At 59.1% G+C, this 25,134-nt stretch overlaps 3 protein-coding genes across 3 annotated transcripts; all 3 read left to right on the top strand.

Moving 5' to 3' along the window:
* Positions 1 to 2,158: 2,158 nt before the first annotated feature.
* On the top strand, positions 2,159 to 7,630 carry PRP1 (pentamidine resistance protein 1; the record flags this gene model as incomplete). The annotated part of the gene is made up of 1 exon (XM_001567112.2): positions 2,159 to 7,630. One exon carries the CDS (start codon positions 2,159 to 2,161, stop codon positions 7,628 to 7,630), a length of 5,472 nt encoding a protein of 1,823 aa, XP_001567162.2.
* A 1,192-nt stretch (positions 7,631 to 8,822) lies between these two features.
* LBRM_31_1640 (conserved hypothetical protein) lies at positions 8,823 to 12,269 on the top strand (the record flags this gene model as incomplete). Its single annotated transcript, XM_001567111.2, has 1 exon — positions 8,823 to 12,269. One exon carries the CDS (start codon positions 8,823 to 8,825, stop codon positions 12,267 to 12,269), a length of 3,447 nt encoding a protein of 1,148 aa, XP_001567161.2.
* Positions 12,270 to 17,553: 5,284 nt separating this feature from the next.
* LBRM_31_1630 (conserved hypothetical protein) lies at positions 17,554 to 24,672 on the top strand (the record flags this gene model as incomplete). Its single annotated transcript, XM_001567110.2, has 1 exon — positions 17,554 to 24,672. One exon carries the CDS (start codon positions 17,554 to 17,556, stop codon positions 24,670 to 24,672), a length of 7,119 nt encoding a protein of 2,372 aa, XP_001567160.1.
* Between the last annotated feature and the right edge of the window lie 462 nt (positions 24,673 to 25,134).

The following is a 25,134-nucleotide window of genomic DNA, read 5'->3' as shown; positions in this document are numbered from 1 at the left end:
ACTCCTTGCCCTACACCCCGGCCCCCCCCCTCTTCCAAGCCAGCAGGAAGTCGTTACGTAGTCTCCCCAGTCCCTCCCTTTGTAGCCCGTGTGCGCTCCGCGGAAGATTTCCGTGGACCCATTCGACCATCCGCCCCCCCACCCACCACACTGAGGAGCTCTCTCACTGCCACCTCCTATTACATGCCTGTGCTGCTCCTTCTCCCTCTCTGTTTTTCTCGCTGTTAACTTCTCATGTGACACTCACGCCACACGCATATTCTTCTCCATATCAGTGCCTAGGCGAACATAGCTCATCGCTGGCAAATCATCAACACCCCAGTCTTCCTGCGCCTGTGGCGCACCAGCCCCTCTCCTCCAGTGGAACGGCCCGCCAGGTGTTTTCTCTCTTCTCCCTCTCTCTTGCTCATGGACGTGAGTGCACAAGTGCAAGACTGTCTCTCTTTAGTTCGTGTTGGCTGCTTCTTGGAGACCTCACCGTGCTGTCGCCAGACACGTACACGCGAAGTTGTAGGCAGGCCACTTTTTCTCCACTCGGCTCCTCTTACTTTTTGTCTGGTTATGTGCGCCCCTTTTTCCTTGCGTACTTCATGACTGTAAGCAGAGATTTAGCGCTGCATCCTCACTGAGCCGACGACTCTCCGCGTTGTCTTTATTATTATTATTTCTTCCCAGCCCTTGCCGCATGCTCGCTGCTTCTGCAACCCGCGTGCGCCTCGCTGTGACCCCTGCATGCGTGTGTGTGTGTTTGTAGGGGCTTATGCGCAAGAGAGCGCTCGCTTCGGAAGGTACTCTCAGCTGCACGTCGACTAGTTCAGCCTTGACTGCGTCATCCGAACGCCTCTTTTTTGATACTTTTTGAATTCATTCTGGCGTCGCTCGTTTTCGCTTGCTGAGCCTTTCCGCTAGTTAGGGAAAAGGGCGACTTGCGGTGTGCCCCTGCGAGGGAAGAGAACTCAAGCTGAACTTACGAAGAAGGTTTCCTTCGCTTTCAGTTTGCTGTCTTCCTCCTCCTCATTCTTGTCTGCACGCGTATCTTTCATTGTCTCCTTTCTGTTGTTTCCCCCCCACTCCCCTCTCTCTCTACATTAATATTTGCCAGCTCTCTCGCTTCATCTCCCTCACACTACTTCGGCACCCGAGGCACGTACGGCGGCTCTATCGCACTATCGCACTATCCCTCCTTTCCTCTCGTTTCCCTTTCTCTCGCTTTGCTCCCCTCTTTCTCTTTTCCTTTTCTCGTTCTTGTTCATATCGTGTCCCGTGCCGCTGGCTTGCTCTCTCCTAAGCTGCGCTATCCCCCGAGCACCACCTCCTTCTGCAGACCTCACCAGCCTATGATCCTGACCCTCACCACCACCATCAGGGCTAGGCGTATGCTAAAGGGAGCGGTGCTGGCAAGCAGAAGTGTATTGGGCTTGCGTAGGCCCCCCTCTTTCTGATGGTTAGCCCAGTGGAAGCAACACCACCTCTTCGTTTTCTTTCCTGCGCACCCTGCACGGACGCGCTTCCGATTTTCCGGTGCTTCCCCCCCACGCAGATTACCGTTTGCTTCGTTTTGTCTACAGCCAAGCACCTCTATCGCGTTGTCGGTGGCTGTGAGTGGTCTCCCTTCACTCAATCGGTGTGACGTCGGAATCGCACTCACGCATCGCTCTGTACTCGCGTCTCTCTCTCTCTCTCTCGTGAAGGCTCAGAGGAACACGCTTGCTGCTGTGTCCCTTTCCTTCTCGCTCGCTTTGCACTACACGGGACTGTATCACTCTTGGTAGCTGCATGCTGTTCCCCCACAGTGATTTCTACCCTTTCTGCAAGTGCCTGAGCAACATCCCTGCACTTCAGCTGACCGAAGTGCATCGAAGGGCCATCCCCCCTTTTTCACGACCAACTCATTGCAGTGGTCCAATACGGCGGAGACCGGCACAGCAAACTGTGGCCAATTCTTTCCTTCATCGTTGCTTAGCCTGTTGTGATAGGTGTGCGAGCAGACGACTATCGTCTCACTCGTCGCCGTGGTACTTCCCCTTCTTTGTGAAGAGGACACATTTATACGCGCAAGCGAAACGCGGCCATCGACTTGATCCTCTTGCCTCTTTTCTCGTGGTCCTCTCTACGGTGTGCTGCATCTTGCTTATCCGAACTCCACCACCGCTGTCCAATGAGCAGCCACCGGCCGGGGGTGACAGTGGGAGCGGCGAGTGAGAGCGTCTACTCGTTTGCAGAGGTGAACCGAAGGCTGTGGCGCCTGCCTACTGCCGGGTCAGCAGATGGTAGCAGCGTTGGTGGAGCCGAGCCAGACTGGGCTGCGGTGCGCGAGTCGCTGGAGGAGGCGCCAGAGGAACGGAGCAGCGCTCTGGGACGATACTTGCTGAGCTGGCTGAATCCGTATATCGCGCTCGCGTGGCGGGAACAGCTGGAGGAGGCATACATGCCGCTTCCGCAGCGGGCGCACCGCGCCGTGTACTGTGGCGCACGGCTCAGCAGCGCGTTCCGCGAGGAGGTGCGCACTGGCCGCGACGCGTGGCGCGTGCGTGTGGAGGCTGCGCTGCCTGCTCATCGTGGTGACGGCAACGACATCGCGGGTGCTAGCGACATTGGTGGTGACGACCACCACGGCGGCTGTGGCGGCGCACGCGTGGCTGTTGCGAACGAGCTGGCGCGCGTGGCATTTCGCGGGGAAGGCGATGTACGTGGTCGGCTGCGGTGGGTGGGGTACGTGCAGTCGAGTGACACACCGCACGAGCTTCTCGGAGGCGTGGAGTGGGACGCTGACAGCACACTGCCGCTTTACCGCGCACGACTGCATGGCGATGCGGCTGCTGAGGCTGTGCACGATGGGTGCGTGCACAGCGAGCGTTTGTTTCACCAGGTACAGGCCGGGCGAGCGCGGTGCACGTGCGAGTACGTGCGGGATCTGGTGCCCCTTTTAGTGAGTGGGAGCGCTGATATCGGGTGCCCGCTTATGCCTCGCGCTCCGTCTCTGCTTTGGACTCTTCTCCGCACGTTTCGGTCCGACCTGATGGCGATGCTTCCGCCTTCAATTGGGGCTTTGGTGTGCGAAGTGTCGACGCCGTGGCTGCTGCAGCAGTTTGTGCTGTTCTTGCAGTCCAACAAGGCGCTCGAGGGAGTGGGAAAGGGGCTCTTCTTCTTCTCGATCTTTGTGGCCTTGAGGCTGGCTCAGCCAGCTCTTATCAACAAGGCGATGCACCGCGCTCGGCGTACGGCGAGCCTTTTCCGCACCTCAACACTTGCACTGATCTTCGAGAAGTGTCTGACAGTGTCGCCGGATGCGCTGTCGCGACCGGATATGAGCACTGGTCGTGTGTTGACGATGGCGAGCTCTGACATTGAGAACATCAGAGAATTTTCCATGCAGGTGATGTACCTGTGGTCGGCGCCGATTATGCTGACACTGTACGTTGTCTACCTCTTCGTTCTCGTTGGGTGGAGCGCTCTTGCTGCTGTTCTTGTTTTTGCCGTCTCACTGCCTGTGCAAGGCGGGCTGGCAAATGTCATGGGCGCCGCACAGGAAAGCCTGTCGAGCTGCACAGATCAGCGCCTGCGTCGCACTAATGAGCTGCTTTCTGGCATCCGTGTCGTGAAGACGATGGGATGGGAGTCGAAGCTTGTCTCGGCGATTGAAGATAACGCACGGGCTGATGAGTTGCGGTTTCGTCGAAGAGTGCAGATGTGTCAGGTCGGGCTCTGGGGGTGCGTGTTTTCGACTCCGGCGTTGATGGTCGCCGCTGTTCTCGCCACCTACACTCTCAGCGGGCACAAGCTGAACACAGCGGTTGTGCTCCCTCTAATCGCAGTTGTTAGCGCTATAACTTTCCCAGTCATGATGCTTCCGGAGGCGTTCACGTCGCTGACGAAGTTCATTGTGTCGACAGGACGTATTACGCAGTTCCTGGAGTGCGACGACTCGCACATCATCGTGGAGCACGCGGAGCGCGTGTTCACCAGAGCAGGGACTGGCGGCGCTTCCTTCAGGGACGCGCAAGCCCCGAGTGCCTCTTCAGTCGACGCCGCGAGGGTACTCGTGTCCGTGCCTGCCGCACTGCCCTTATATGAGCCCCGGCACATGGGGCTGCGCTGCGTGGCGGAGAAGGTGCTGTGCGCGGTGCTGCGCCGCCGTGTGCCAGTGGAGCTGCAGTGGCGGAGGGCGGGTGCCTCTCCTGCCACGGGTGAAGGCGGTGAGGAACCTGCGCCTGCTGCCTTCGAGCACGATGGCGCTGACGCGGCAGCTCCACATGCTGAGGGAAAAGGCAGTGGCGAAGGTGGCGGCGCGTTGTACGCGCTAGAAGACAAGGCGCTGCTGCGTGACGTGCGCGTGTCGTTCCCGCGTGCGCAGCTGACGGTTGTGATTGGCGCGACGGGGAGCGGGAAGTCTGTGCTGCTGGCGACGCTCCTAGGTGCGTTCCGGTTCGAGGGCCGCGTGAGCGTAGCGCAGTCAATAGCGTACGTACCGCAGCAGCCATGGGTCATGCAGGAGACGGTGGAGGCGAATATCACGTTTTTTGAGGGCAATCGCCGCGGTGCTCCAGGTGGCACTGCAGTCGGCGGCGGCGGCAGCCGTGCGTTCAAAGGTGACTCTGCGCAGGTCTTCTCGCCGCTGCGGTGTGCCACGCAAGCCGCTGCTCCTGGTGCTGCATCGCGGTTAGCTTGCAGTCGTTCCCTGGTGAGCGAGCGGCTTGCGCGCGCTGTGCGCAGCTGCCAGCTGGATGCGGATTTGGCGCTGATGGCACACGGACTGCATACAGAGATTGGTGAGCGCGGGATCAACCTGAGCGGCGGGCAGAAGGCGCGCGTCAGCCTTGCGCGGGCCGTGTACGCGGACTGCGACATGTACGTGCTGGATGACCCGCTGTCCGCGTTGGACGCGCACGTTGGGCGGCGCGTGATGGACGAGGTTGTGCTGCGCGCACTGGCTGGCAAGACGCGGGTGCTGGCCACGCACCAGCTGCAGGTGCTGCCGCACGCGGACCAGGTGGTAGTGTTATGCGAGGGCCGCGTCGTGTTCGCAGGCGGCTACGCGGCGTATGCTGCGTCGAAGTGGAGGGCGCCCATGGAGCACGAGGAGGCCGCTGCTACTGTCGTAGCCACGAGCAAGAAGAGCGGAGGTGTCGATAACCAGCCCCCTGAGACAGTTGGTGCTGCTGCGGCGAACAACGTGTTCAGTCCTACGGGATCGCCTGTGTTGGGTGTGGAACCGTTGAGTGGCACGCCTGAGGAGCGTGACGACGTTCTGCTTGGCGGTGCTCATGGCAGTAGCAGCAAAGAGGACGTTGAGTGGGAGGAGAAAGGTGGGGACGCTTTATCGAAACAGTGCTGGCGTGACACACGGATCTGTGAGGACTCAGAGGCGGCGAGGTGCAGCGGCAGTGGCTCTACGTTGTCAAAGGCTGTAGACCTCACACGTAGGTCTAGCGCTGCGTCGAGCACCGCGAAGGGTTCATCAGGGCGGGCTGCGGATGAGGATGCAGCGGACGGCGGCGACCTGATGACTGCGGAGGAGAAGGAGGCAGGGCACATACCGTGGAGTGTGTACCGCGCCTACTTTAGCGCAGGAGGGGGTATGTCTGTTGCAGTTCGAGTTGCACTGCAGTCCTTTGCTTGCGAAGTACTTTCGACTGGATCCAGCGTCTGGCTGACGCTGTGGTCAGTGAACTACTTTGGTTCCCTCACTACCAACGAACAACTCGGTATCTACCTCGGACTCGTCTTGGCGGTTGCTGTCGCGGCACCTGCCACGAATCTGCTCATATTTCAGTTTGCTCGTCGCGCTGCCAGTCGCTTGCACGCCACACTCCTGTACACCGTAAGCGCAGCCACACTGACGTTTTTCGACCGCACGCCGTTGGGTCGCATCGTCAACCGATTCAGCAGGGACATCTACGTCCTCGACGATGAGCTGCCAGCGAATGCTATTCCCCTTTTGGAGATTGGCGGATACGTTATGACATCTTTGGCAGTGGCATTGTATACGTCGCCTTTTAGCATTGCCGTGATGGTGTGCGCGGCCTACGCTTTTACACGTTTACTGAAGCTCTACACGACGGTGGTGCGTGAAGTGCGGCGGCGTGGCAGCGTGGTGCAGTCTCCACTGTTCTCACTGTTGGAGGAGGTGATCCACGGCCGTGCGACGATCGCATCGTACGACAAGTCGCACGTTCTGTTTCAGGAGGCGCTGTTGCGGCTGGATCTGGTGTACAGCTGCACGTACGTGGAGAGGGTGGTGACATTGTGGCTCGCTCTCCGGATCAAGTACATTGCGGCATTGGTCATCATTGCTGTGGGTGTGATTGGCGTCGCGGAGAAGCTACTAGATGCATCACCTACGATGCCGGAGGCGCGTGTGGGTCTGATCTCGCTGAGCCTCACCATGTGCCTCGATCTCAGCTGGTCACTATCGGCAATCCTAGACCTCGCTTCTGTTGTCGAGGCGAGCATGAACAGTGCGCAACGCATTTGCCACTACATTGACTGCGTGCCAAGGGAAGCGCTGCTGTTGGCGCCGCGGGACGCGTGCGTGGGGCGAGCTGTGGCGGCGGGTGGAGGCAGCAGCAACGGAAGGGGCCGGAGCACCGGCCATGCGAGTGACATTTTCGTGGTTGCCGGCAGTGATGAGGAAGAGGGCGCACCTCTGCGACCGCGTGGTGCTTTGAGGAGCGACCCCGGAGACGAGTTTGGCGCGCTTCGGTTAGAGAACGTGGACATACGGTACAGGCCTGGGCTGCCACTTGTGCTGCGTGACGTGAGCTTTACGGTTGTACCTGGGCAGAAGGTGGGTGTAGTGGGGCGGACGGGAAGCGGGAAGTCAACGCTACTGCTTGCGCTGCTGCGGCTTGTGGAGGTGTGCAGTGGGCGGATAGTTCTGTGCGGGCGCGACGCGCGAACGTACACGCTGCCCGCGCTACGGCGCCTGTTCTCGATGATTCCGCAGGATCCCGTGCTGTTTGAGGGGACGATCCGAAGCAACGTGGATCCGTTCGGTGATGCGACGGACGAGGAAGTGCGTGCTGCGCTGACGTCCGTGGGGTTTGTCGGGATGAGCGGTGGCTGTGCCGCCACCTCTCCGACAGCTACTGAGTCTCCGACTGCGGCGTTTGGCGACATGTCTGTGCTGAGCACTGTGGTGCAGGGGGGTGGGTCGAACTTCAGCGTTGGGCAACGTCAGCTGCTGTGTCTAGCGCGAGCGCTGCTGAAAAAGGGGAGCGCGTTCCTCCTGATGGACGAGGCGACGGCGAACGTGGATGCGCGGCTAGACCAGACGGTGCAGCGTGTTGTGGCAGAGCAGTTTGGCGCGTACACGGTATTGACGATTGCGCACCGGCTGCATACTGTGGCAGCGTACGACGTTGTGCTGGTGATGGCCGACGGGCGTGTCGTGGAAATGGGGTCACCGCGGGCGCTGCTGGGGCAGCGCGGGTCCGTGTTCTACGGGATGGTGGCGCAGAGTGCAGCGGTGGCTGCTTGCCCTGAGCATGTGTCACGGGAGGATGCCGAGAGTGTGGTCAGTGGTGCACGTTTGTGTGATGCCGGTGAGGGAGGCGCTCTTCTCAGCGCGGCAGAGCGTGAGCGCCGCGTGGAGGCTGCGGTCGCGTCACTCCTGCATCAGTGCAGGTGATGGCGCGTTTCTGCGAGTCCTCATGCCACTGAGGCGGTCCGCGGCAGTTACGGTGGCGCCTCTTTTCTTTTTCTTTCGCTTGCCCAGTGCCTGACTGACTCTGCGTCTCTCGTACGTCGTTTGCCCGCTCTCATAGCGAATCGCGTGTCTGTGCGAACTCTTCGCGCTTCCACGGATCAGTGTCTCCGCGCACGATGGAGCAGCTGTGCGTTGGGAATAGGTTTGCGTCCTTTGCTTTCCTCATTGCAGCTCATTCCCCTGCGATCGTTTTGTGGCGTAGAGGGGAAGGGCGGGGAGAAGCCTGAGAGAAGAAGGGCGTTGTGTGATGCCCGGGGGTTGCATAGAAACGCAGTCCCGTGTGGTCTTTTTCTTATTTCGTACTGTTCCTTTACCGTAATGGAAGTCGCTGTGACCCCAGTGTCGCACCATGACAAGCGTCTTCATCATCAGCCCCGCCATTCTCACTCGCTGAGTGAGAATGACTGAAAGCAGGGTGGTTCACCTCGTTGTAGGTGATGAGCAGTGCTCCTGTGATGTGCTCCCTCTCAGTCAAGCAGTTCTCTTTTTCGCTGTGCGTGTCAGCGGCTTCCATGTCGGTACCGATTTTGCATCTGGTACTGGCGATACTTGTACGCGCATTTCTTCAGAGTAGCGTCTTGCTTCGCTACCCCTTTCTTTTCTCCCTACTCGTCTCTGAAATGCTGTTTCTTTATCTTCTCTACTCTCCCCTTACTCATGCCGTGTAATCACCGGCGCCATCCTTGTGATCCCATGCCACGACTTTGCTCCGCGCCTCGCCTTGTCTCCCAGCTATAACGTCGAGCCCACAGCTGTGTTTTGCTTCTCTTTCGGATGATCTCTGCATGCCAGTGCCGTCCTACTTTTTCAATATCGTAGCGCCCATCCCTCTACACGTGCCTGACTGATTCACTCCGACAGTCCTGCAGCCCATTTCTGCCTCCTTCTCCCCCTTCCCTCCCCTTCGCACTGTGTGGAGGAAGCCTACATTTTCGCGTCCCAACTTATCCCAGTCCGCACAGCCTTCCCTGTCTGTCACTCTGTCGCTGCGCCGCTGCATTGACCTCACACGATCAGCGGCCTACCAGTAAAGCAAGCAAGGCGTGGTTTCTTCGCGGATCGTCTGACTTGACTGGGTTGTCCAGCTCTTTGGGGGGCCTTGAAGGACTCGCTCATGGGCGCAGCACCCAGTCGTGAGGCGCAGGATCAGTACCTCGATGAGCTTCGAGATCGAAAGAAGAAGGCGTGGAGCGGCGGCCGTCGCCGAAAGGAGGTGTCGCTGCTGCCGCTGACGAAGAAGTTCATGTGGCACGTGCAACCTGATCTGGTCACGCAGCCCAACTCTCATGCGTCATCGTATTCTGGCAGTCGAAACTCCAACACGTCCCGCAGCTCACAACGTGACTACTGCACTGCGCAACTCTGCCTCGACGCGGCCCCAGCCTCGCTGCCGTTTCTCCAGCAGCTGTACAACGCCTACCGGGAGCCGGCCACACAATTTTACTGCCGGAAGGGGTCGTGGGGGACGGTGAACGGGCTGCCGCGCGACCTTTACTACCCTACGCTGGAGTCCTTCTACGCGGCTACAGTCAGCTGCTATGAAACCGACCTGTACGAGACTAACGAGGATATGCAACAGGCGTACGATCAGCAGAAGCTCGTACGCCAGCTCCGCGCTTTCGGTTCTGCAGAGAAGGGCTCAGCGCCGGCGTGGAGACCGAAAAAGCCTACTCAGGGTCCGCAGCTTCGGCCAACGCCGTGCGCCATCTGCTTCGAATACCCTACCAGCACCATCGCCCCATCCCTGAAAGAGGGAGCTGACGCGGGTTCGGCTTCTAATGCTAACCGGTGCGGCGCCCCGCACGGAAGTGTAGTGTTTGCGCCGCACCGCTCCTTCATGGTGATCGGGTTCGTCGGACTGGTGCCGGTGAGGCAGCAGAAGGTGAGGGCCTCTGCAGAGTCCTTCCTCCGGCCACCGGCGGAAAGCGCCGGGGATGAGGGAGAGGGCGAGTGTGTTGGCACCCGAGATGAGCCTGCCGAGTACGAACTCGTCGCGTTTGTCTCCAAGTCGGCTGGCGAGCAGCATCTCAGTCGTGCGTTGTTCCAAGCAGCGTTCCTCTATGTGGACCAGTGTCGCCGTGCAGGACTTCCCGGAAACCCGCCTCTGCCGAGCACGCGCTTCTCGTGCTTCTTGATGGATGTACCTTCTTTGTGCTTCCTGCGCGAGGTTCGGCTGCGGTGTGCGAAGCTGCAGTGGACACGGCGACTGGCGCGGGCACTGCGGCGAATACGCATTGCGGCGCATCATTTGGCAATCGAGATGGACGAGGCCGTTGCGTCGGAGCTGAGCGCCTTCATGGCGGCGTGCGTCCCGCGACTCGACTTTCACCCTTCACCGACGCCACTGGCGTGTCTTTTTGCCGGCTTTGTCGGCGACGCCGGATCTGCCGTGGTGGTGGTGGGCGCGAACGCCGCTTACCCCTCTGCAGCCATCCACGCTGCCCCGCTGCCCACCTCCGGGAGCGCGGAGGTGCAGGCGCTGCTGAAGAGCAGGGCGGACATCGATAAGATTTTTGGCTACGATGGCGAGAGTGCCGGTGGCATCGGGTCTTGCAGTGGAGCCAAAGAGAGTGCCAACGGCGATACGCCTACTTCTGCAGGCTCCGGTGCTGCGACAGTGAAGCTGGTCTGTGTTGTGGGAACAAATCAACTGACAGTGGGAGGAGTGGTATACCCCCACGCGACGGTGCTCGAACGGACTGTGCGGGTCGGCACGGGCGCCTTCGTCAACTCGGACTGGGCGGTAGCGCAGGACTTGTCCGGGCACGAGACGCTCGCGACGGATTTCGATGCGTCCGACCCTGAAGACGCGCGGGACTACAGCATTTGTGTTCGTCCGTTCTCCGAGTCGGGGTCGCTGCCAACGGCGGTGGCCTCGGACATTATCTTGTCGTGGTCTAAGAACTTGTATCTGCAAGCCCGTATGGCGGACATCTCAGACAGTCACTGGGTGAGCTCGTACCCGCTGGACTACTATACGGCGCAGAGGCTCAAGCCGACGCCACCTCTTCAGGCTGCGGTCCCAACTGCAGGACCGTTAAGTTCGTCGTCGCTTTTCACTGTGACACCCGTGGCGCCATCCAGAACGCAGGGTGGCCATGACAGCAAGGTGCGCACCTCTCGACTCACGGCGTCGAACGTCAAAGCCCTCTCACTCTCCGCGCCCAGTGAGACCAATGGACAGGACGCTGCTAATGACAAGGATGCCGCCGACGCCGACGCCACACCTCCCGCGTCCGCCGAGGCCGCCACGCGCACGTTCTACCTTTGGGAGTTTGAGCATCAGGGCCGCATCTACACGATTGGGCTTGTGCCCAACTTCGCGCGCGCTGTCCAGCGAGAGAGGGAAAATGCAGAGAACCACGATGCCTCGAACCGTCGCAGCACGTTCTCGAACCTGGAGAAGAACGCACCCGCGGCAGCGATGGCCTCTGCTGGTGCCGACGTGATCACGCGGGCGGTGAACCCGATGTCCGAGGAAGAGGTGAGCTCTGCTGCCTCGCAGAGGAATGAGAATAGCCGTTCCTACAGCGACCGCAGCTCCCGGAGCGGTGAGACGTACCGTACGACGGGGTCGTCGCACTCCACGATGAGTAACCTTCATCTTGTCGGTGGTCGGTGCAGCTTTCGGCAGCGCCGCATGGTCCTCTCTCTGGGGACGGGTGAGGCCTACGAGAATGATGTTCCCGTCTCAAGCGTGATCCCTTCAGTGAGTAGAAGTTTCCATTCTAGTGCCATGCCAGCGGCGGGCGGCTCCATTCGGAATGAGGAAAACAGTGCCATGGACGCTGGCGGTAGCGCAGGGCTGCCTAGCAAGAGCTTCAACGGCATCGTTGGAGCTATCGTCGCTCCGCCTGTGAGCAGCAGCGGCAGTGGCACCTTCAATTGCCTTGGCAGCGCGTACGAGAGCAGTGGTGTATTTGTGGGCCACGCGGTTTCTGGAGATGGTGTGTCGTCACCTCATGAGCTGCAGAAACCTAAGAGGTATGCGAACACTCCGTATGAGCACTCGGATCGGCAGTTTCAGCCACTGCAGGCGCTGCAGCGCCGCCTGTCTGGCGGTGTATCTCGCGGCCCTCTGCCAAAGAGTGAGACGTGCTTGCCCCTTCAACTGCAGGGTCGACTCACCCCGTCCGGCGACGGGGCTGCTGACAACTTTATGCCCTCTCTTCATGGATTTGGGCCAGGCGGCTACTCGAACGGGCTAGCCGACTACCTTGGCTACGAGGGATCAGGAGTGACCGACATCCCCCTTCCTGAGTCTGCGATCAGGGCAACAGCGCTGACGGCCAGTTTGGGGATGCTGCGGCAACCGCCAATACCGCAGCAGCCTGCTCAGGAAGGGAATGGCGGTAGCCGTGGCCTTCTCGGGCCGTCTCGCGCGTTGGCCCACGGTGGAAAGGGAGGAGCTCAAGCAGAGCTGGTGATCAGCAATCCGAGCGGGTTTCAAACGATGCCGCAGCCCCCGGTGCTGAAAGTGGCTGCACATGTACAAGAGGTGAGGGATGCAGGAGGAAAGGTAAAACTGCGATGGGACTGGCGAGGCCCACATAAAAGGTAGAGTACCGGTCACGTGCACGGCATTCGTAGGGCGAACAATGTAAGCCGTGAAGAGCAACTGAACCGTATCGGGTCGACAGCGCCCCGCTATGTCCACACATGGTGAGGCTTACGAGCGCGCGTTCGGTTGGGCTAGCTAAAGTAAAGCTATACGAGGGTGCAACTGGAGGGAGCACCCCGTGGGTGTTGTTCTGTGTGCTGGAATTCCTGCTCCCCCTACGCCGTTCCTCTGCTTCTGCCTGTGCCGTTGATGCCCGAGGGTGAGAAAGTGAACGGCGCTTTTTCGATCGTGTTCCTCCATAGACGCATTGCATTCGAGTCTCAGACCCGTCATTTGGCACTGTTGCCTGGGCGCTTGTTTTCCTGTTGTTGGCTTTCCTATCGGCGTGCTACTTTTCTCTGGCTTCTTTTCGAAGAAGAAGACACAGGCTTTCCTCTTCCCCCCACCCCCCTTTTCGCTTTCATTGTAGACAGTGAGCCTGATGAGTGCACCTCAAGACCAGGGTTGTATTCAGGTGCATCCTCGGTTGTTTTCACTTCTGCTCTCGCTCTCTTTTCCTCTGCGGGAATCAGGCTGTCTCTTTCCCCCTTCCCTCCGGCCATTGGCATGCTCGTGTCTCGGGATGGGAGCTCTTTTCTCTGGTTTCCTTTCCGCGGTTGATGTTTGTCTGTGCGCGTGTATGTTTACACAGTGCTCTCATGTTTTGTTTTGTATTTTTTTCTCGGCTGTTTCCCCCCCTCTCCCCCTCCCTCTCCCCCTCCCTCTCCTCTTCTTCCTTCCTCTCTGTCTTGCCGCTTTTTCTCTTTCCTGAAATTCCCTCCCCCTCTTTTTTTGCTGTTATTCTCTTGAAGTGAAATCGTTTAGGTCTCGCCCGACTCATTCCCCCTTTTGTATGTGCTTGCTTTCATTTCCTTCCTTGCCGCCCTCCACTCTCCAAGCGCCGCAGCGCCATGCAAGAGAGTCGTCCAAAGCGTTCTCTGCCGCACCCGTGTGTTGCGGCAAAAAGTGTGTGTTTAGCACCCTAAGACCGCCTCTGTGCACTTGCAGTGTCAGCCATGCTCGTGGCACAGGGCTGGTCATAATCTGTTTCTCTTCCTCTCATGGTGCGTAAGGGTTGTTGTGTCTCCATGCAGAGTGTTTTTTTTTTTATTCTTCTTCGCAACGGCTATTTTATTTTCCCGCGAGCTGACGAGATGCGTCGTGCAGGAGCGCCACAAGTGCGGAGGTCACCGTGATTCAAGGCTCTCCTGCACCCATGTGCACACCAGTGTGTTCTTTTTCATTTTGTTTGCTTGTTTGTGTTTTTCTCGACTTGACGATATCACCGAGGTAGCGCACGTTTTCTTTCTCTGTGATGTTCCTCTACGACTGTCATTTTTATCCTGTCTGTGCGCTGTTTAGTGTGCCTTTCTCCTGTTCAACTTCTCCTGACGAGTAACCCACTCTCTCTGTGTGGCGCACGCGTTAATCTAATGGCTGTCTCTGTTCACCGTCATTTTGTTTTGGCCGATTTCCCTTCCCCTCTCTCTCTCTCAAGTTTGCGCTTATTCGTTTTCCGCCTGCCTCCCCCCTCCCCTTTCTTTCTCTGCCTACGGCTTGGGCGTATGGATGCCTGCTGGCGCTTGCGTCTCGGCGTGCTTGGTCAAGGGACTGTGGCGCTTTCGCCCATGGAGAAGTGTATCTGCACTTGCACGTGTAGCAAGCTCATCCTCTGGACTTTTCTTGTCTCTGCTCATCATTCTAGCCCCCGAATGACGGTGAACACCTCAGTACGTGGTCTCGGGAGCCAGCACCCGCTCTGTGGAGTAGCCAAGCAGCCCCTCCCCCGCATCCCTGCCAATGCCGAGCCACTTCTGGTGGTGACAGGGTCACGCACCTGCGACTTGGGGAGGCCAAAGCGACTTACTGCTATTGATGTCGGCGGTAAGGTACTGAACGGCGTTGTGTCGTGGCGACCTGCGACTGTGAAAACGTCTGTGCCATCCATGTGATGGACAGGGTGTCTGTGTGACTCGAGCGTATCTCACCCAGCCCTCACTGCCTACTCTTAGGGGTACCCCGGGTGGCGAGCGGCACGATGGGAGCGGGGGTAGGTGGGCAGAGTTTGAGACCTGGGACGTGCAAAGCTGACTGAGCCGGGACGTTGCTGTAGCGCCTGTCCACTGCTACTTTGCTCCACGCAATGGGACCTGTGACGAGCCAAGGGTAGAGGGGAGTTTCGCTCATGCTCTACGGTCGAATGGACACTTTGAGAGGGGAAAATCCTTGTTGTTGTTGCTCTGGAGAGGGGACAGCTTAATTGTTCTCTATAAACTCGCCTTGGTGACTCGGCGGAGGCGGCCTCCCGGCGGCTATTGCGTAACTGTCTGGGCACCGGCACTGCTTGTCAATCGAAGGATGTGCGAGTGCCCGTGCTCGAGGCTTCCCTTTTTTTTTCACTTGTCTTTTCCTGTTGATTTGCACTCATTCATTTGCCTCTGGCGGTTTGGTGACTCGGTGTCATGCACCACATCGCCACTAATGTGCTGGCTCAGGTAGTGCTGTGATACATGAGCGCAGTGGGAGACGGCGTGGTGAGCTCTACGTGCGGGATTTAAGGGACTTGTTTCACCGCTCTTTTTCGTTCGTTGGACCCGCCCGGGATGAAGGGGAGACCACATACAATGACCCTTTAAATTGACTTTGCTGATGTCGAGGGACCGAGTTGGCCATTCTGTATTTTCCTCTGTGTTTTCACTTCCCTCTTGCTGGTCGAGCTTCCGCAGGGACGCGTAGAAAAGACAGCGGACTCTCTACCATCCATCAAAGTGTACTGTCACCACTTTCTCGAGCATCGATGAGAGGACGAACCCTTCAGTCCGCCTTTTGCTGAGTATTCAAGCAGTTACCCTCGTCGGACTCTTGTACGCTAGGACTTGTAAAGGTGATGACTGTTGTCTGTGGGGCGGGCGGGTGGGTGGGTGGGGGGGGCTCTATTTCTTCAACGTTGTTGAGTCGGGCTGTGAAGGCGAAGTACATAGTGACGGAGGGAGGCACACGTGTGGCAGGACAGCTTGTACAGCGGGCAGAGAAGCTGCGGCCACATATAAGGTGTTTGTTCTTTGATGTCTTTTGGGTTGTCACACCTCTTACCATGTAGGCGTGCGCCACGCGCGCGGCGCCTGCCTGTCTTCCACATTTTCCCTGCACTGTTCGCCGTTCTACATGAATTACATGGAAGCCTCTTTCGCCATATATCGGGAGCGCCTGCCGGAGGAGGAGGAGGCCCGCGTCATTGTGGCCTGTGCTGCTTGTGGGGTAATAAGGGACTTCTCTCGCTGCTTTCCCATGCTGTGGCACATAGTCGCCTCTGCGGAGAAGGGGGTGGGGCATGCGTACCCGATTTGGTGAGCGGCGGCGTTGCAAGAGAAAGAGCTTTCCCATCATTGCTGTGGCAACCTTCGCTTACAGCAGCCAAAGCCGTGTTGGAGGAATCGCTGTGTTTCGCGCGTCACTAATGAAGTTGTACAGTCTCTGTGATGTGCTTGTCTTCATATCGTTGTGCTCTTCATCCAATCCCACTGCTTCGCCTCGATGATACATGAACTGGATCCCGTGCCCAGTGGACATCTCTTCCTCCTCCCCCTCCCCCCACACACAAACGCACACGTAAGCCCAAATTCACTCGTTAACCGAAGTGCACATCAGCATTCACTACCCGATCACAAGAGGTTGCCCCGGCGTTGACGTATTTTTTCCTTCGTCAGCACTTCTTGACTTCGTTCTACCTGAGCTGCGCAGAGCCCTCACACGGCATAACCGCATTTCTACCGCCTAAAAAGAAAAACGCCAAGCTGGGGCGTTGACTCTCTTCCGGCATCCCGTGGCTCTTGTGCAGTATACCGAACGTCGCTTCTCTTGTGTCCAACGCTTCCGCCCCCCTCCCCCCTTCTCTTCTGCCCCTTCCGTTGTTCTCATCAGCTGGCCACAGACGATCTGCGCGTTTTGCCTCTCTGTCAAGGACACCTTTGCAGCTTCCGTTGCCCTCTTGACTCAACATAAGAGGTGCTTAACTGCGACCCAACAGAGACAAGAGACCGCACCAGCTAAGCACATCAACATCGAGCATCAAAAAGGGAGTGGTGAGCTAACGAGTGATCCAGCGCAGTCACAGTTCTGCACTCTGTGGCGAGGTGAAGGCAAGCGGGCCGCTAAAAAGCGAGTGACACGGTGTTCTTTAGTCCCTCCCCCTCTTCGATTCTCAGCTCTCCTCTTCTGCTGCTTTCTCTATTCCTTACGCTTTTCTCTCTCTCCCCTCCCCCTCCCCCACATACTCATTTTGTTTGGTTTCTTCTTCGCTTCTGCTGCCGCTGTGTTTCTTTTCTGTTTTGGCTTTCTTCCTCCAGCCAAGAAAGCCCGGGCGTGTGCACTCTGCAGTTGGTACCGTCGATGGTCATGGGGGTGGGAGAAGGAGTGTAGAGCGGCCCTTCTCCCCTTTTTCGACTCCTTCCTCTCTTGCATTCTTGCTCGTCGTTGAGTGCGACCTTGTCGAGCGGAAAGCCAAGGAGGCGTAACGAGGAATAGCGTAATCATACAGCTCAGCGTCCGTGCGTTTTCCCCTCGTGTTTCCATTGTGCGCAGTCGAGTGTGGGCTTGTTAAAATTTATTTTGCGTGTGCGGCTGCGCTTGGTGTGCCCGGAGCTGTTCTGATTGGGGAGGTGTGTGTGTGTGTAGGTGGAAGAAACGCTGGTCTCAGTGCTCACTGTGTGTGCCCCTCTTTTTCTTCTTTTTTTTTGCCTCTCGCCTGCCTCTTCTCCTCTCTCTTCTGCTGCGACGCCCTATTCTCTGAGTGAGCAAAAAACACGACTGCTGCTCTCGTTCCTTTTATTCCTTCGCTGTTTGTTTGTTTGTTTGATCGCTTCTTCGCTTCTGTCGTCGTTGTCGCCGCCCTTTTTTCCGGTGGCCGATTCGCCGCTTCACAATTGCCGCTCTTCTTCTCTCTCTCTCTTTTGCTCGCTAGTTTGCCCCAATCCCCAGCCCCCTTTTCTCTCCTCGCCCTCTCAACGCCAAGGGGGGGAGGCTTTCACCGAAGCCTCGTTTTGCGCTATCGTAATCGCGGGCCTGGTGCCAACGGGAGGCTGTGGTGAAGTACGTAGCACACAACGAAGATAAGGAGCGGGCTGGCCTCGCTGGAGTGTGAACCTTTCGTTTGTTTGCTTCTCGTTCCCATCCAGCTGTGCATACTTTATACATACCTCATATTTGCGTAGTAAGCGTCGACGGGCACGCGTCTTCAACGGCAGTCATGGGCCTCGTTCCCTCCCGGGAGTCTCTCTATGAGACCCCGGAAGCCGCCTCGCAGCCGCGCGCACTGCCCTTCATCAGCCGCGCTGCGGAGAACTACATGTACAAGACAAACCGCACGGAACGTGTTTTTGGGTCTGGCGCAGCTTCTGGCTCGCTTGGAGGCGAGCCGATACCGGCGGCGTTGCTGAATGGTGTCCCAACCGCCGAACTCGCGCTCAAGATCCTTGAGGCTGACTCGAACGCTGTATTCATCGACGACCCTGCAGAGGCGACCGCGGCGGTAGCTGCGAGCCGTGGAAGTCGTCGAGGCTCTGCCAAAGGTGCTGAGTCACAGAGCCGAGGCCGCGGCTCTGGCACCTCGGCATTTGAGACCGCCGCAGGAGAGGCACTCAGGCAAGGCAAGACGCCGTACGTGTACTATTATGAACACCGCGTACTTCCTCTCACCACGGAGTTCTTTCCCTCCCCGGATTGTGTGCTCTTCCGCCAGTTGTGGCATGCACGACAGCATCAAAACCCGCGGTACCACTTCCAACTCGATCACACGTGGTCGCCGGGGGCCCTGACAGACCCGACGGTGGCGTATGAGTCCTTTACGGAGCTGGCGATGCATAACATGATGGACATTCAGGCGGCCTGCTTGTCAGCAGGGCAGCCCGTGACGGAGGAGAACCTTGAACGAGCGCGAGCACAACTGCAAGCAGCGTTGTCATCCTTGAGTGACAGCGACATCGGTATAGGGTGCCGCAGCGCTGCATCCACAGCGTCTCAGCGCACTCGTGTACCGTTTGCCACGCGCGACGAGTTTTACAACCTCGTCGTCCGCACAACAGAGGAATCGAGGATATACGACACGAATGAGGAGCTGCGCGCCGCCGTCTGCGGTGCTGCCACTTCTGATGGGGCGGTGTGTGCCCATGCCAGTATTGCTGATAGGGAGCTCACAGCACAAGAAAGCAGCAGGGCTGAAAGAGAGCGCCACCGCCTGCGTCCTGTGCCATGCGCCATTGTGCTTGTGCGTCGCTGCATGCCTGCGCATGAGTACCGGTACACGTACTTCGTGGCGAACAATGAGCGTCATCACAAGACAGGCGCCAGCGCTGCGGGAGGTTCTAGTCGCCGTCGAGGGCTAGCCAGTACATGTGGAACAGGCGAAGTACACCAGCAGCAGCGGGAACCGCACTCAACGTTGGCGTGCGGTGACAGTGTGCGCACGGCTGTGAAGGAATCAGACTTAGTCGACCGAACGCGTCAGAGTGAATTTGGCGATAAAGAGCTGATGGTGCCGTGGGTGCAGGTCAGCGTACCGCAAGCTCCGCTTGGCCTTGCCGAGCTGCGGGTGGTGGGCATGTACGGTTGTTGGACAGTAGAGGAGATTCTGCGACACTCTCTCTTTACCCCGACGGTGTGCGTCACCGCTGACTGTGATGAGGTGGCAGGCGCTGTCGTAACGCAGAGTTTGCTAGCGCGAGAGGCACAGGTGGAGAAGGCGCTGCGTCGTGCCGCGCCGCATGGTGTCCCCTCGTCGACGCTGGTGAACACCGCCTTCTTTGAGAAGCAGGTGGGCGACAAGGAGCAGTGCCACACGTACTTTGCGCTATGCCGCCTCTTTGCTCACGGAATGCGGCAGTGCATCCTGGGTGACACACCCAACAAAGTGGAGGTGACGAGCACGGCAGGCCACGCTGCGTCCGAGCGTGCCTCCGCGGAAGAGGAGCTGTCCGATGAACCATCACAACAGACGGACGGGGCGGCGGCGGCGCGTCAGCGAGCAGACCCGGGCTGGGAAGCCTTCATGGACTTCCTCTCAGGGGGTGCGTCGGCGATGTCGACTCGCGGTGACCTCGCTAACTGTTTTCTTATTCGCTTTTCAAACATACCGCAGCTGCAGTTGTGCCGGCAGATCCGTCGCATGCTGATGGAGCTGCAAGACATGTACCCGGCCGCGCCGACACTGGAGGTCTTCCAGGCAGCGCAGCGCCAGCGAAACATGGCGGCCATGTCAAAGAAGACCGACGCTAGCGATGGCGCAGGTGTCGGAGGTGTTCAAGGAGGAAACCAAAGTGCTCATCAAGGTTCACCGCTGGAAGATCGAAGCAGCGGTGAAGGCACTACTGCACCGTGGAGCCTCCAGGAAGCAAGCAGAACCTCGCTGACCGACAACACCGGCGCGCAGCCGTCTGCTGCCATGGAGACAGATGACGAGCTGCAGCTGGAAGCCGCCACTGTTGTTAAACGGAATCACAAGCCTGTAGCCCTGCCGCTGTCGCTCGACCCTGAAGCGCTCGCCGAGCGTCCACACCAGTTATGTGAGAGAGATCGGCTGGAGCGGGACGGATTTTGCTGTTACACGTCGTACGGCTTGGTCGTGTTCCGACTCAGTCGGGTCGCAGTAGCTCGCGCTCTGAACCAGCTGAGCTTTGCCCCCCTGCGTGACTCTGTCGAGGCGCTCTGTGTTACGCTGACAGCTGCCGCACCGCCTCCGCTGACTTACCGTGGTGAGCTGCGACCGCCAGCAGGGCTGCGAACGCAGATGGTGGAGGTGGCAGAACGGGATGTGTGCAGCTCAAGCAAGACGGCGGTGGGCAGTGATGGGGAGGAGCGAGGCAGCGCTTGCCTCAGCGCTGTGGCGTACTCCCCAGAAGCTCTTGCAAACACGTACCACAATGCAATGCGGTATTCGTCCTCCAGCACGACTGGCTTCTCGATGGAGCCGGTGTGGCCAATGAAGATGGACAACGTTTCCTGGGCGACCCACGCGACAGCGCTCGAGGACACGCCTGATGAGCTGATTGGAGTCCTTCCCCGCAACGCGATTGAGCAGCGCCGCGGCCGCTTGCTTCCATTCTGTGGTGTCGTCAAGGCAGAGAGCGAGGCGGTGACCACAAATGGTGCTCGCAACCCCTCAGCCGTGCATCAGGGCTGCAGCTCCGGCCCCTCTGCGCTGCTACAACCCCATCCGAAGCGACCCAATCCGCCATCGTCGTCTTTACTGCCCACGTCTGTGCTGCTTCAGAGGGATGTGTACACGGTCTCTGCCGAGCTCAACGGCACGCCATTTCGTGAAGTGATGGAGTTGGTGCACCAGGAGCAGCAGCAACTCCGGCAGTCGGCTTATGACGACTCACAGGAGAGAACGCCACGCTTCATAATCGAAGCGGTGGATTCCCAAGGCAATGTTGAGCCGGACAGCGTGCTGAACTGGAGCCCGATGGCAGCGCTCGGCTCTCTGAGGTGGAAGCGGGCCTTGACGGCGGCAGGGTGCGGGAATGCTGGGGCCAGTGAAGGTTGCATCTGTGCCGCTGCCGAGACGGTTGCCATGCAAAGCGTGCCGCCAATATCGCTACATACACCGAGGTCGCAACGGGTCGTCTCCATCTTTGTGCGTGAGCCAGAGCGCATTTTGCGCACCGGTGACAGGATTCGCTTCACGCCCCACCACTGTGGGTCTCTGACGTCTGGAGAGCGTAACTCTCCCAGGGATGCCCCAGACAGCGGCACTCCCCACGGCCGGTCACGCGGTGGAGGCGACATGACCTCTGGGGCCTCACGGTACGGCTACTGGTATGTCGACGACAGGCTGACGACGGAGGACATGATTTTATCATGGATGCGCCGCGTCGGTGGTCGCGCTCGCGAGACCTGCGGCACGGACACCAAATGGGTGCGCTTTCCTGAAGCCGTACTGCAGGTCCTGCTGCGCTTCGCGCATGCGTGCCGCCAGCAGTCAGGCGGTGGCTGGCTCACTACGGGATATGCACTACATCCTCTGCACTCGGCCGACGAGGAGCTGGTGGAGCCGGACCTTCTGCAGAACTACCCGGACATTTTGCGTACGCGCCGCTTCCGGCAGTGGCGCTTCTCCCACGACGGCTACGTATACTTTCATGGCGTCACCGTGCGCATCCCGGGCTCTGCACCGCTGCCATCGCATCCTCCACCTGCGGCAGTCATGGCCACCTCGGCGTACCGTGCAGGGACCCACAGCCGCGGCGAGATGACCTCCGTTACTTCTGGCGGGCCCCGTTTAGGCTTAGCTGTCGTGCCAAGCGTAGGTGTCGTTTTCGATCCTCCTCCTCCTCCTCAGCAGCAGCAGCAGCCAACGATGCAGCACTGTAGCCCCGTGACGCAGTACGGTTATAAGCCTCTGCTGTCAGCGATAATGCCACAAGGCAGTAATGGGGGAGGCAGTGGCGGGCAGTACAGCGCCGACACCGCCCTCGGTGGGCCCGTATACCATCCAAATCAGATAATATACCCCATCATGAGTGGCAGCACCAACGGCAGTGGTAGCGTGCCTAAGGCGCATTATAGCCCCTCCATGGCGCCTCAGCAGTATCCACCGCAACAGCTTCCACCGAAAGAGCAGTACGTAAGCGACGCTTCTATTCATCACACCACGCAGCAGCAACAGACTATGCCCCAGCCACCGCCGCAGCAGGATCGAGGACCGGGATACGGCCTCTACTGCGACGGTGCTGGGTCCGATCCCCACTACGCACCCACTGGCCGCTCTTCTATGGTGTGTTGCAGTGCACAGGAAGCAATGGCAAACAGGCACTACGGCGCTTCCTCGTCGAGCGCGGCCGAGGGCGCGGGCAGGGCAGGGCCTGTGACCCCCAATACAGTGAATTCGCATTGCTTCAAGGACGCTACTTTTTTTCAGCGCAACGCTGCTGCCACCAGAAGCGGTAGCAACCACCAGCCGGAGTACTACCCCAGAGGCGACCGCGACTATCGTGCTGATGGGGTAGGCTTCAGCGAAGGAATTCCCAGCGTTGAGGCAGGGTTCTTCGTCGATCATCCCAGCAGCACATTTTTCCAGTCCTCGGACACAGCACACTCTGCCGCCACAGTGATGGGACAGGCTCACGTGACGAGTAGCTTCTACGAGGATATCTACGACCCTTCTGCACCGCAGCTACCTCACACGCCCCAGCAACAGCAACAGCAGCATGAGCAGTATCGTTTTCAGACGGCTTCGCCATCTAGTCTGAGCGAACCGGCCAGCGGTCGTGCGAGTGGGTCGTGGAGCACCGACAAGGTGCTTCTATCGTACGGATCACCGCCGAACGTGGCTGGTGGCATGCCTTCTGGGCAAGAAGCACTGAGTCCGTCGACGGCAGCTGCAGGCTGTGGGCGGAGCCAGATGGAAACAGCCAGGTCGCCTTCAGTGCCCTCTATGATGCATGTGACCAGCGTCAACCAGCCACACGAATACCACCCCCAACAGCAGCCTCTCACTTTGATGCATCCATCGCCGTCTGTTCCAGCTCCTCCTCCTCCTCCGCAGCAGCAACCGATGAGCTACTCCTTCCACGGGGAAAGGGACAGACTGAGCTACGCGGCGGAGCGGCGCACAACAGCCGATTACCCACCCCGCCGGAGTTCCACCACGATTCTTGCAACCACAGCCATGATTGCATCAGCGGTAAAGCCAACGCTGCGGAGATTGAGTGTCCATACACTGCGAGGTACACACTCGACTGGAGGCCACCGCGCTCTGCCAGTAGCGTCTTTTGCACCTGATGTTGTCGATCCCTCGCCTGTTAACTCCGGTGGCGGCGGCAACACGCGTCCGGCGATCATGCCCAAGGACCGCACCACCGCAAGCGTCGACAGTGGAGCCGAGATTCCGAGCGACTGCAGTGAGTCCACTTGGCCGGTGCGAGCGCGTACGGCGCCCGTCTATCACCCAGATGTGTCGTTCAACACGCCGCAGACGTGTCACAACACACAGCGAGTGTACCGAAATCTTCACCCCCACCAGCAGCCACAGCCAGCACAGGCACCCCCTCCGCGTTCGCCTCATCTGTCATCCGGGCCTGGTTCGCTCCGCGAGACCGTCACCGCAGAGGTGATTGAGGCTAACAGCATCACCGTGCGTGTGATGCAGCGCAAGCCATTAATGGCTCGCCAGTCGTCGTACAACGGGGTTGCCGGTGGTGCGGCGGCGTGTTGTTATAGGACCGACTGGGTCGCCCTGGGTAACACTGCCAACGTTCCTGGTTGCGACGGTGGCGCTCCAGGCGTCTGCTCGCCGTCGCCGATGGGCTATGGTGCGACCGGTGTTTCACCCTCTGGTGGACTTGAAGATATGCGAGGGGAAGCTAACTTCATCCACCGCAAGACCGGCGGCGTTTTAACTAACGACGGCCGGACTGCGCTGGAGCAGCGACCATATGGGATGCCCCAAATACCGACCCCGACTACAGGGCAGCAAGTGACCCCTGGGTGTAACACAGCTGGTGCCTCTGCAGCCCCCCAGCCGCAGCGTCAGAGCAGCGGGATTGGATCATTACCCCCGCAGCGGGGGAGTCAGCGTGTCTCACACAATCCATACTCAAATGCCCGCTCCCTGTCTGCCACACCGCTGCCGGCCGCTGCGGTGTCCTCAGCCCACTCGCAGAGTGGCGCTAGTGGCGGTAGGCTCGGCAGCAGCGGACTGCACGACTCCTTGACAGACGCGCTCGACAACCGCTACGGCAGCGTGGGCGACTTTAACGCCAGTGCTTCAGCCTCTCCAGCCAGCCTTGCGCACAACGCCAACGGTATGACGCACGATCCGTACTACTCGCGAGGTGCAGGCGACCCGGCGGGATTCAGGGGCAGCCCGGCAACTTCTCAGCGACAAAGCCGTTACCTATCGCAACACACCACAGGTGATGTGGTCGACTTCTCCTGCACGGATCAACTGCAAGAAGGGCAATATGAGTCGTACGCGTCCTTCTATGAAACGGCTGTGGATGTGCAGACGTCTCCACACTACTCCGATTTTTACCAAAACGCTGCCGCTGATGGCACAACGCAGGGCTTCTTCTTTTCCATGGGCGACTACGGCGACTCTGGAGACCCTGCAGAGCAGCTGTATGGCGGTAGCCCCAACTACCACTATCAAGGCACCCTCCAGGGCCATCCACTGCAGCCTCCAGCGCAGCCGGATAAGGGAGCCGGGCGCGGAGGCAGCGCCTACGGTAGCTCACATGCGCCTACTCGCAGCATTCATCACCACCAACCGCCGCAGCGCAACATGAGTGGCGGCAGTGCGTATCATGGTGGCGTGTACGAGGACGGTACTCCGGCGAGTGCGCTTCCGTATTCTCCGCCGTTTCAGTAGCAGCAGCACACATGCGGGGCCGACACCGGCAGCTTCTCAACAGCATTGAGTCAACAGGTTAGTGCGTCGGTCTTTGTCTGTCATCCTACGCTGTGTAGTGCTGCACTCTCTGTTACGAGTCATGTAAGCCACCATCAGCATGTGCGAACAGCCAAGGCTGTGTGGCTCGGAGGGCCGCTCCTTCGGCTTTTGGGTGTTTATTTGCCTTGGTTGTGAGTGCAACTGGAGTGGGAGGCATACCACTGCCGTGTATCGCCCACCGCCTGTCTTGTCCTTTTCCTGCACGCGCGCGCTCTCTCTCCACTACCCACCGATAATGTTTCCTCTTGCGCGGCGCTCCGAGATTCCGCTTCCTTTTCCCTTTGCACGCCCGTGACTCCCCGCCCCGCTCCTCCAGTTTCTACCTTTGCTCTTGTTGCCTGACCTCCTCCGCAGACGCCCTTGGGCTGCCTGCATTAAGGG

Source organism: Leishmania braziliensis, chromosome 31, assembly GCF_000002845.2.
Source record: "Leishmania braziliensis MHOM/BR/75/M2904 complete genome, chromosome 31".
Taxonomy (NCBI): Eukaryota; Euglenozoa; class Kinetoplastea; order Trypanosomatida; family Trypanosomatidae; genus Leishmania; species Leishmania braziliensis.
Note: the sequence above shows the minus strand (reverse complement) of the source record. Positions and strands in the feature narration are given on the sequence as shown.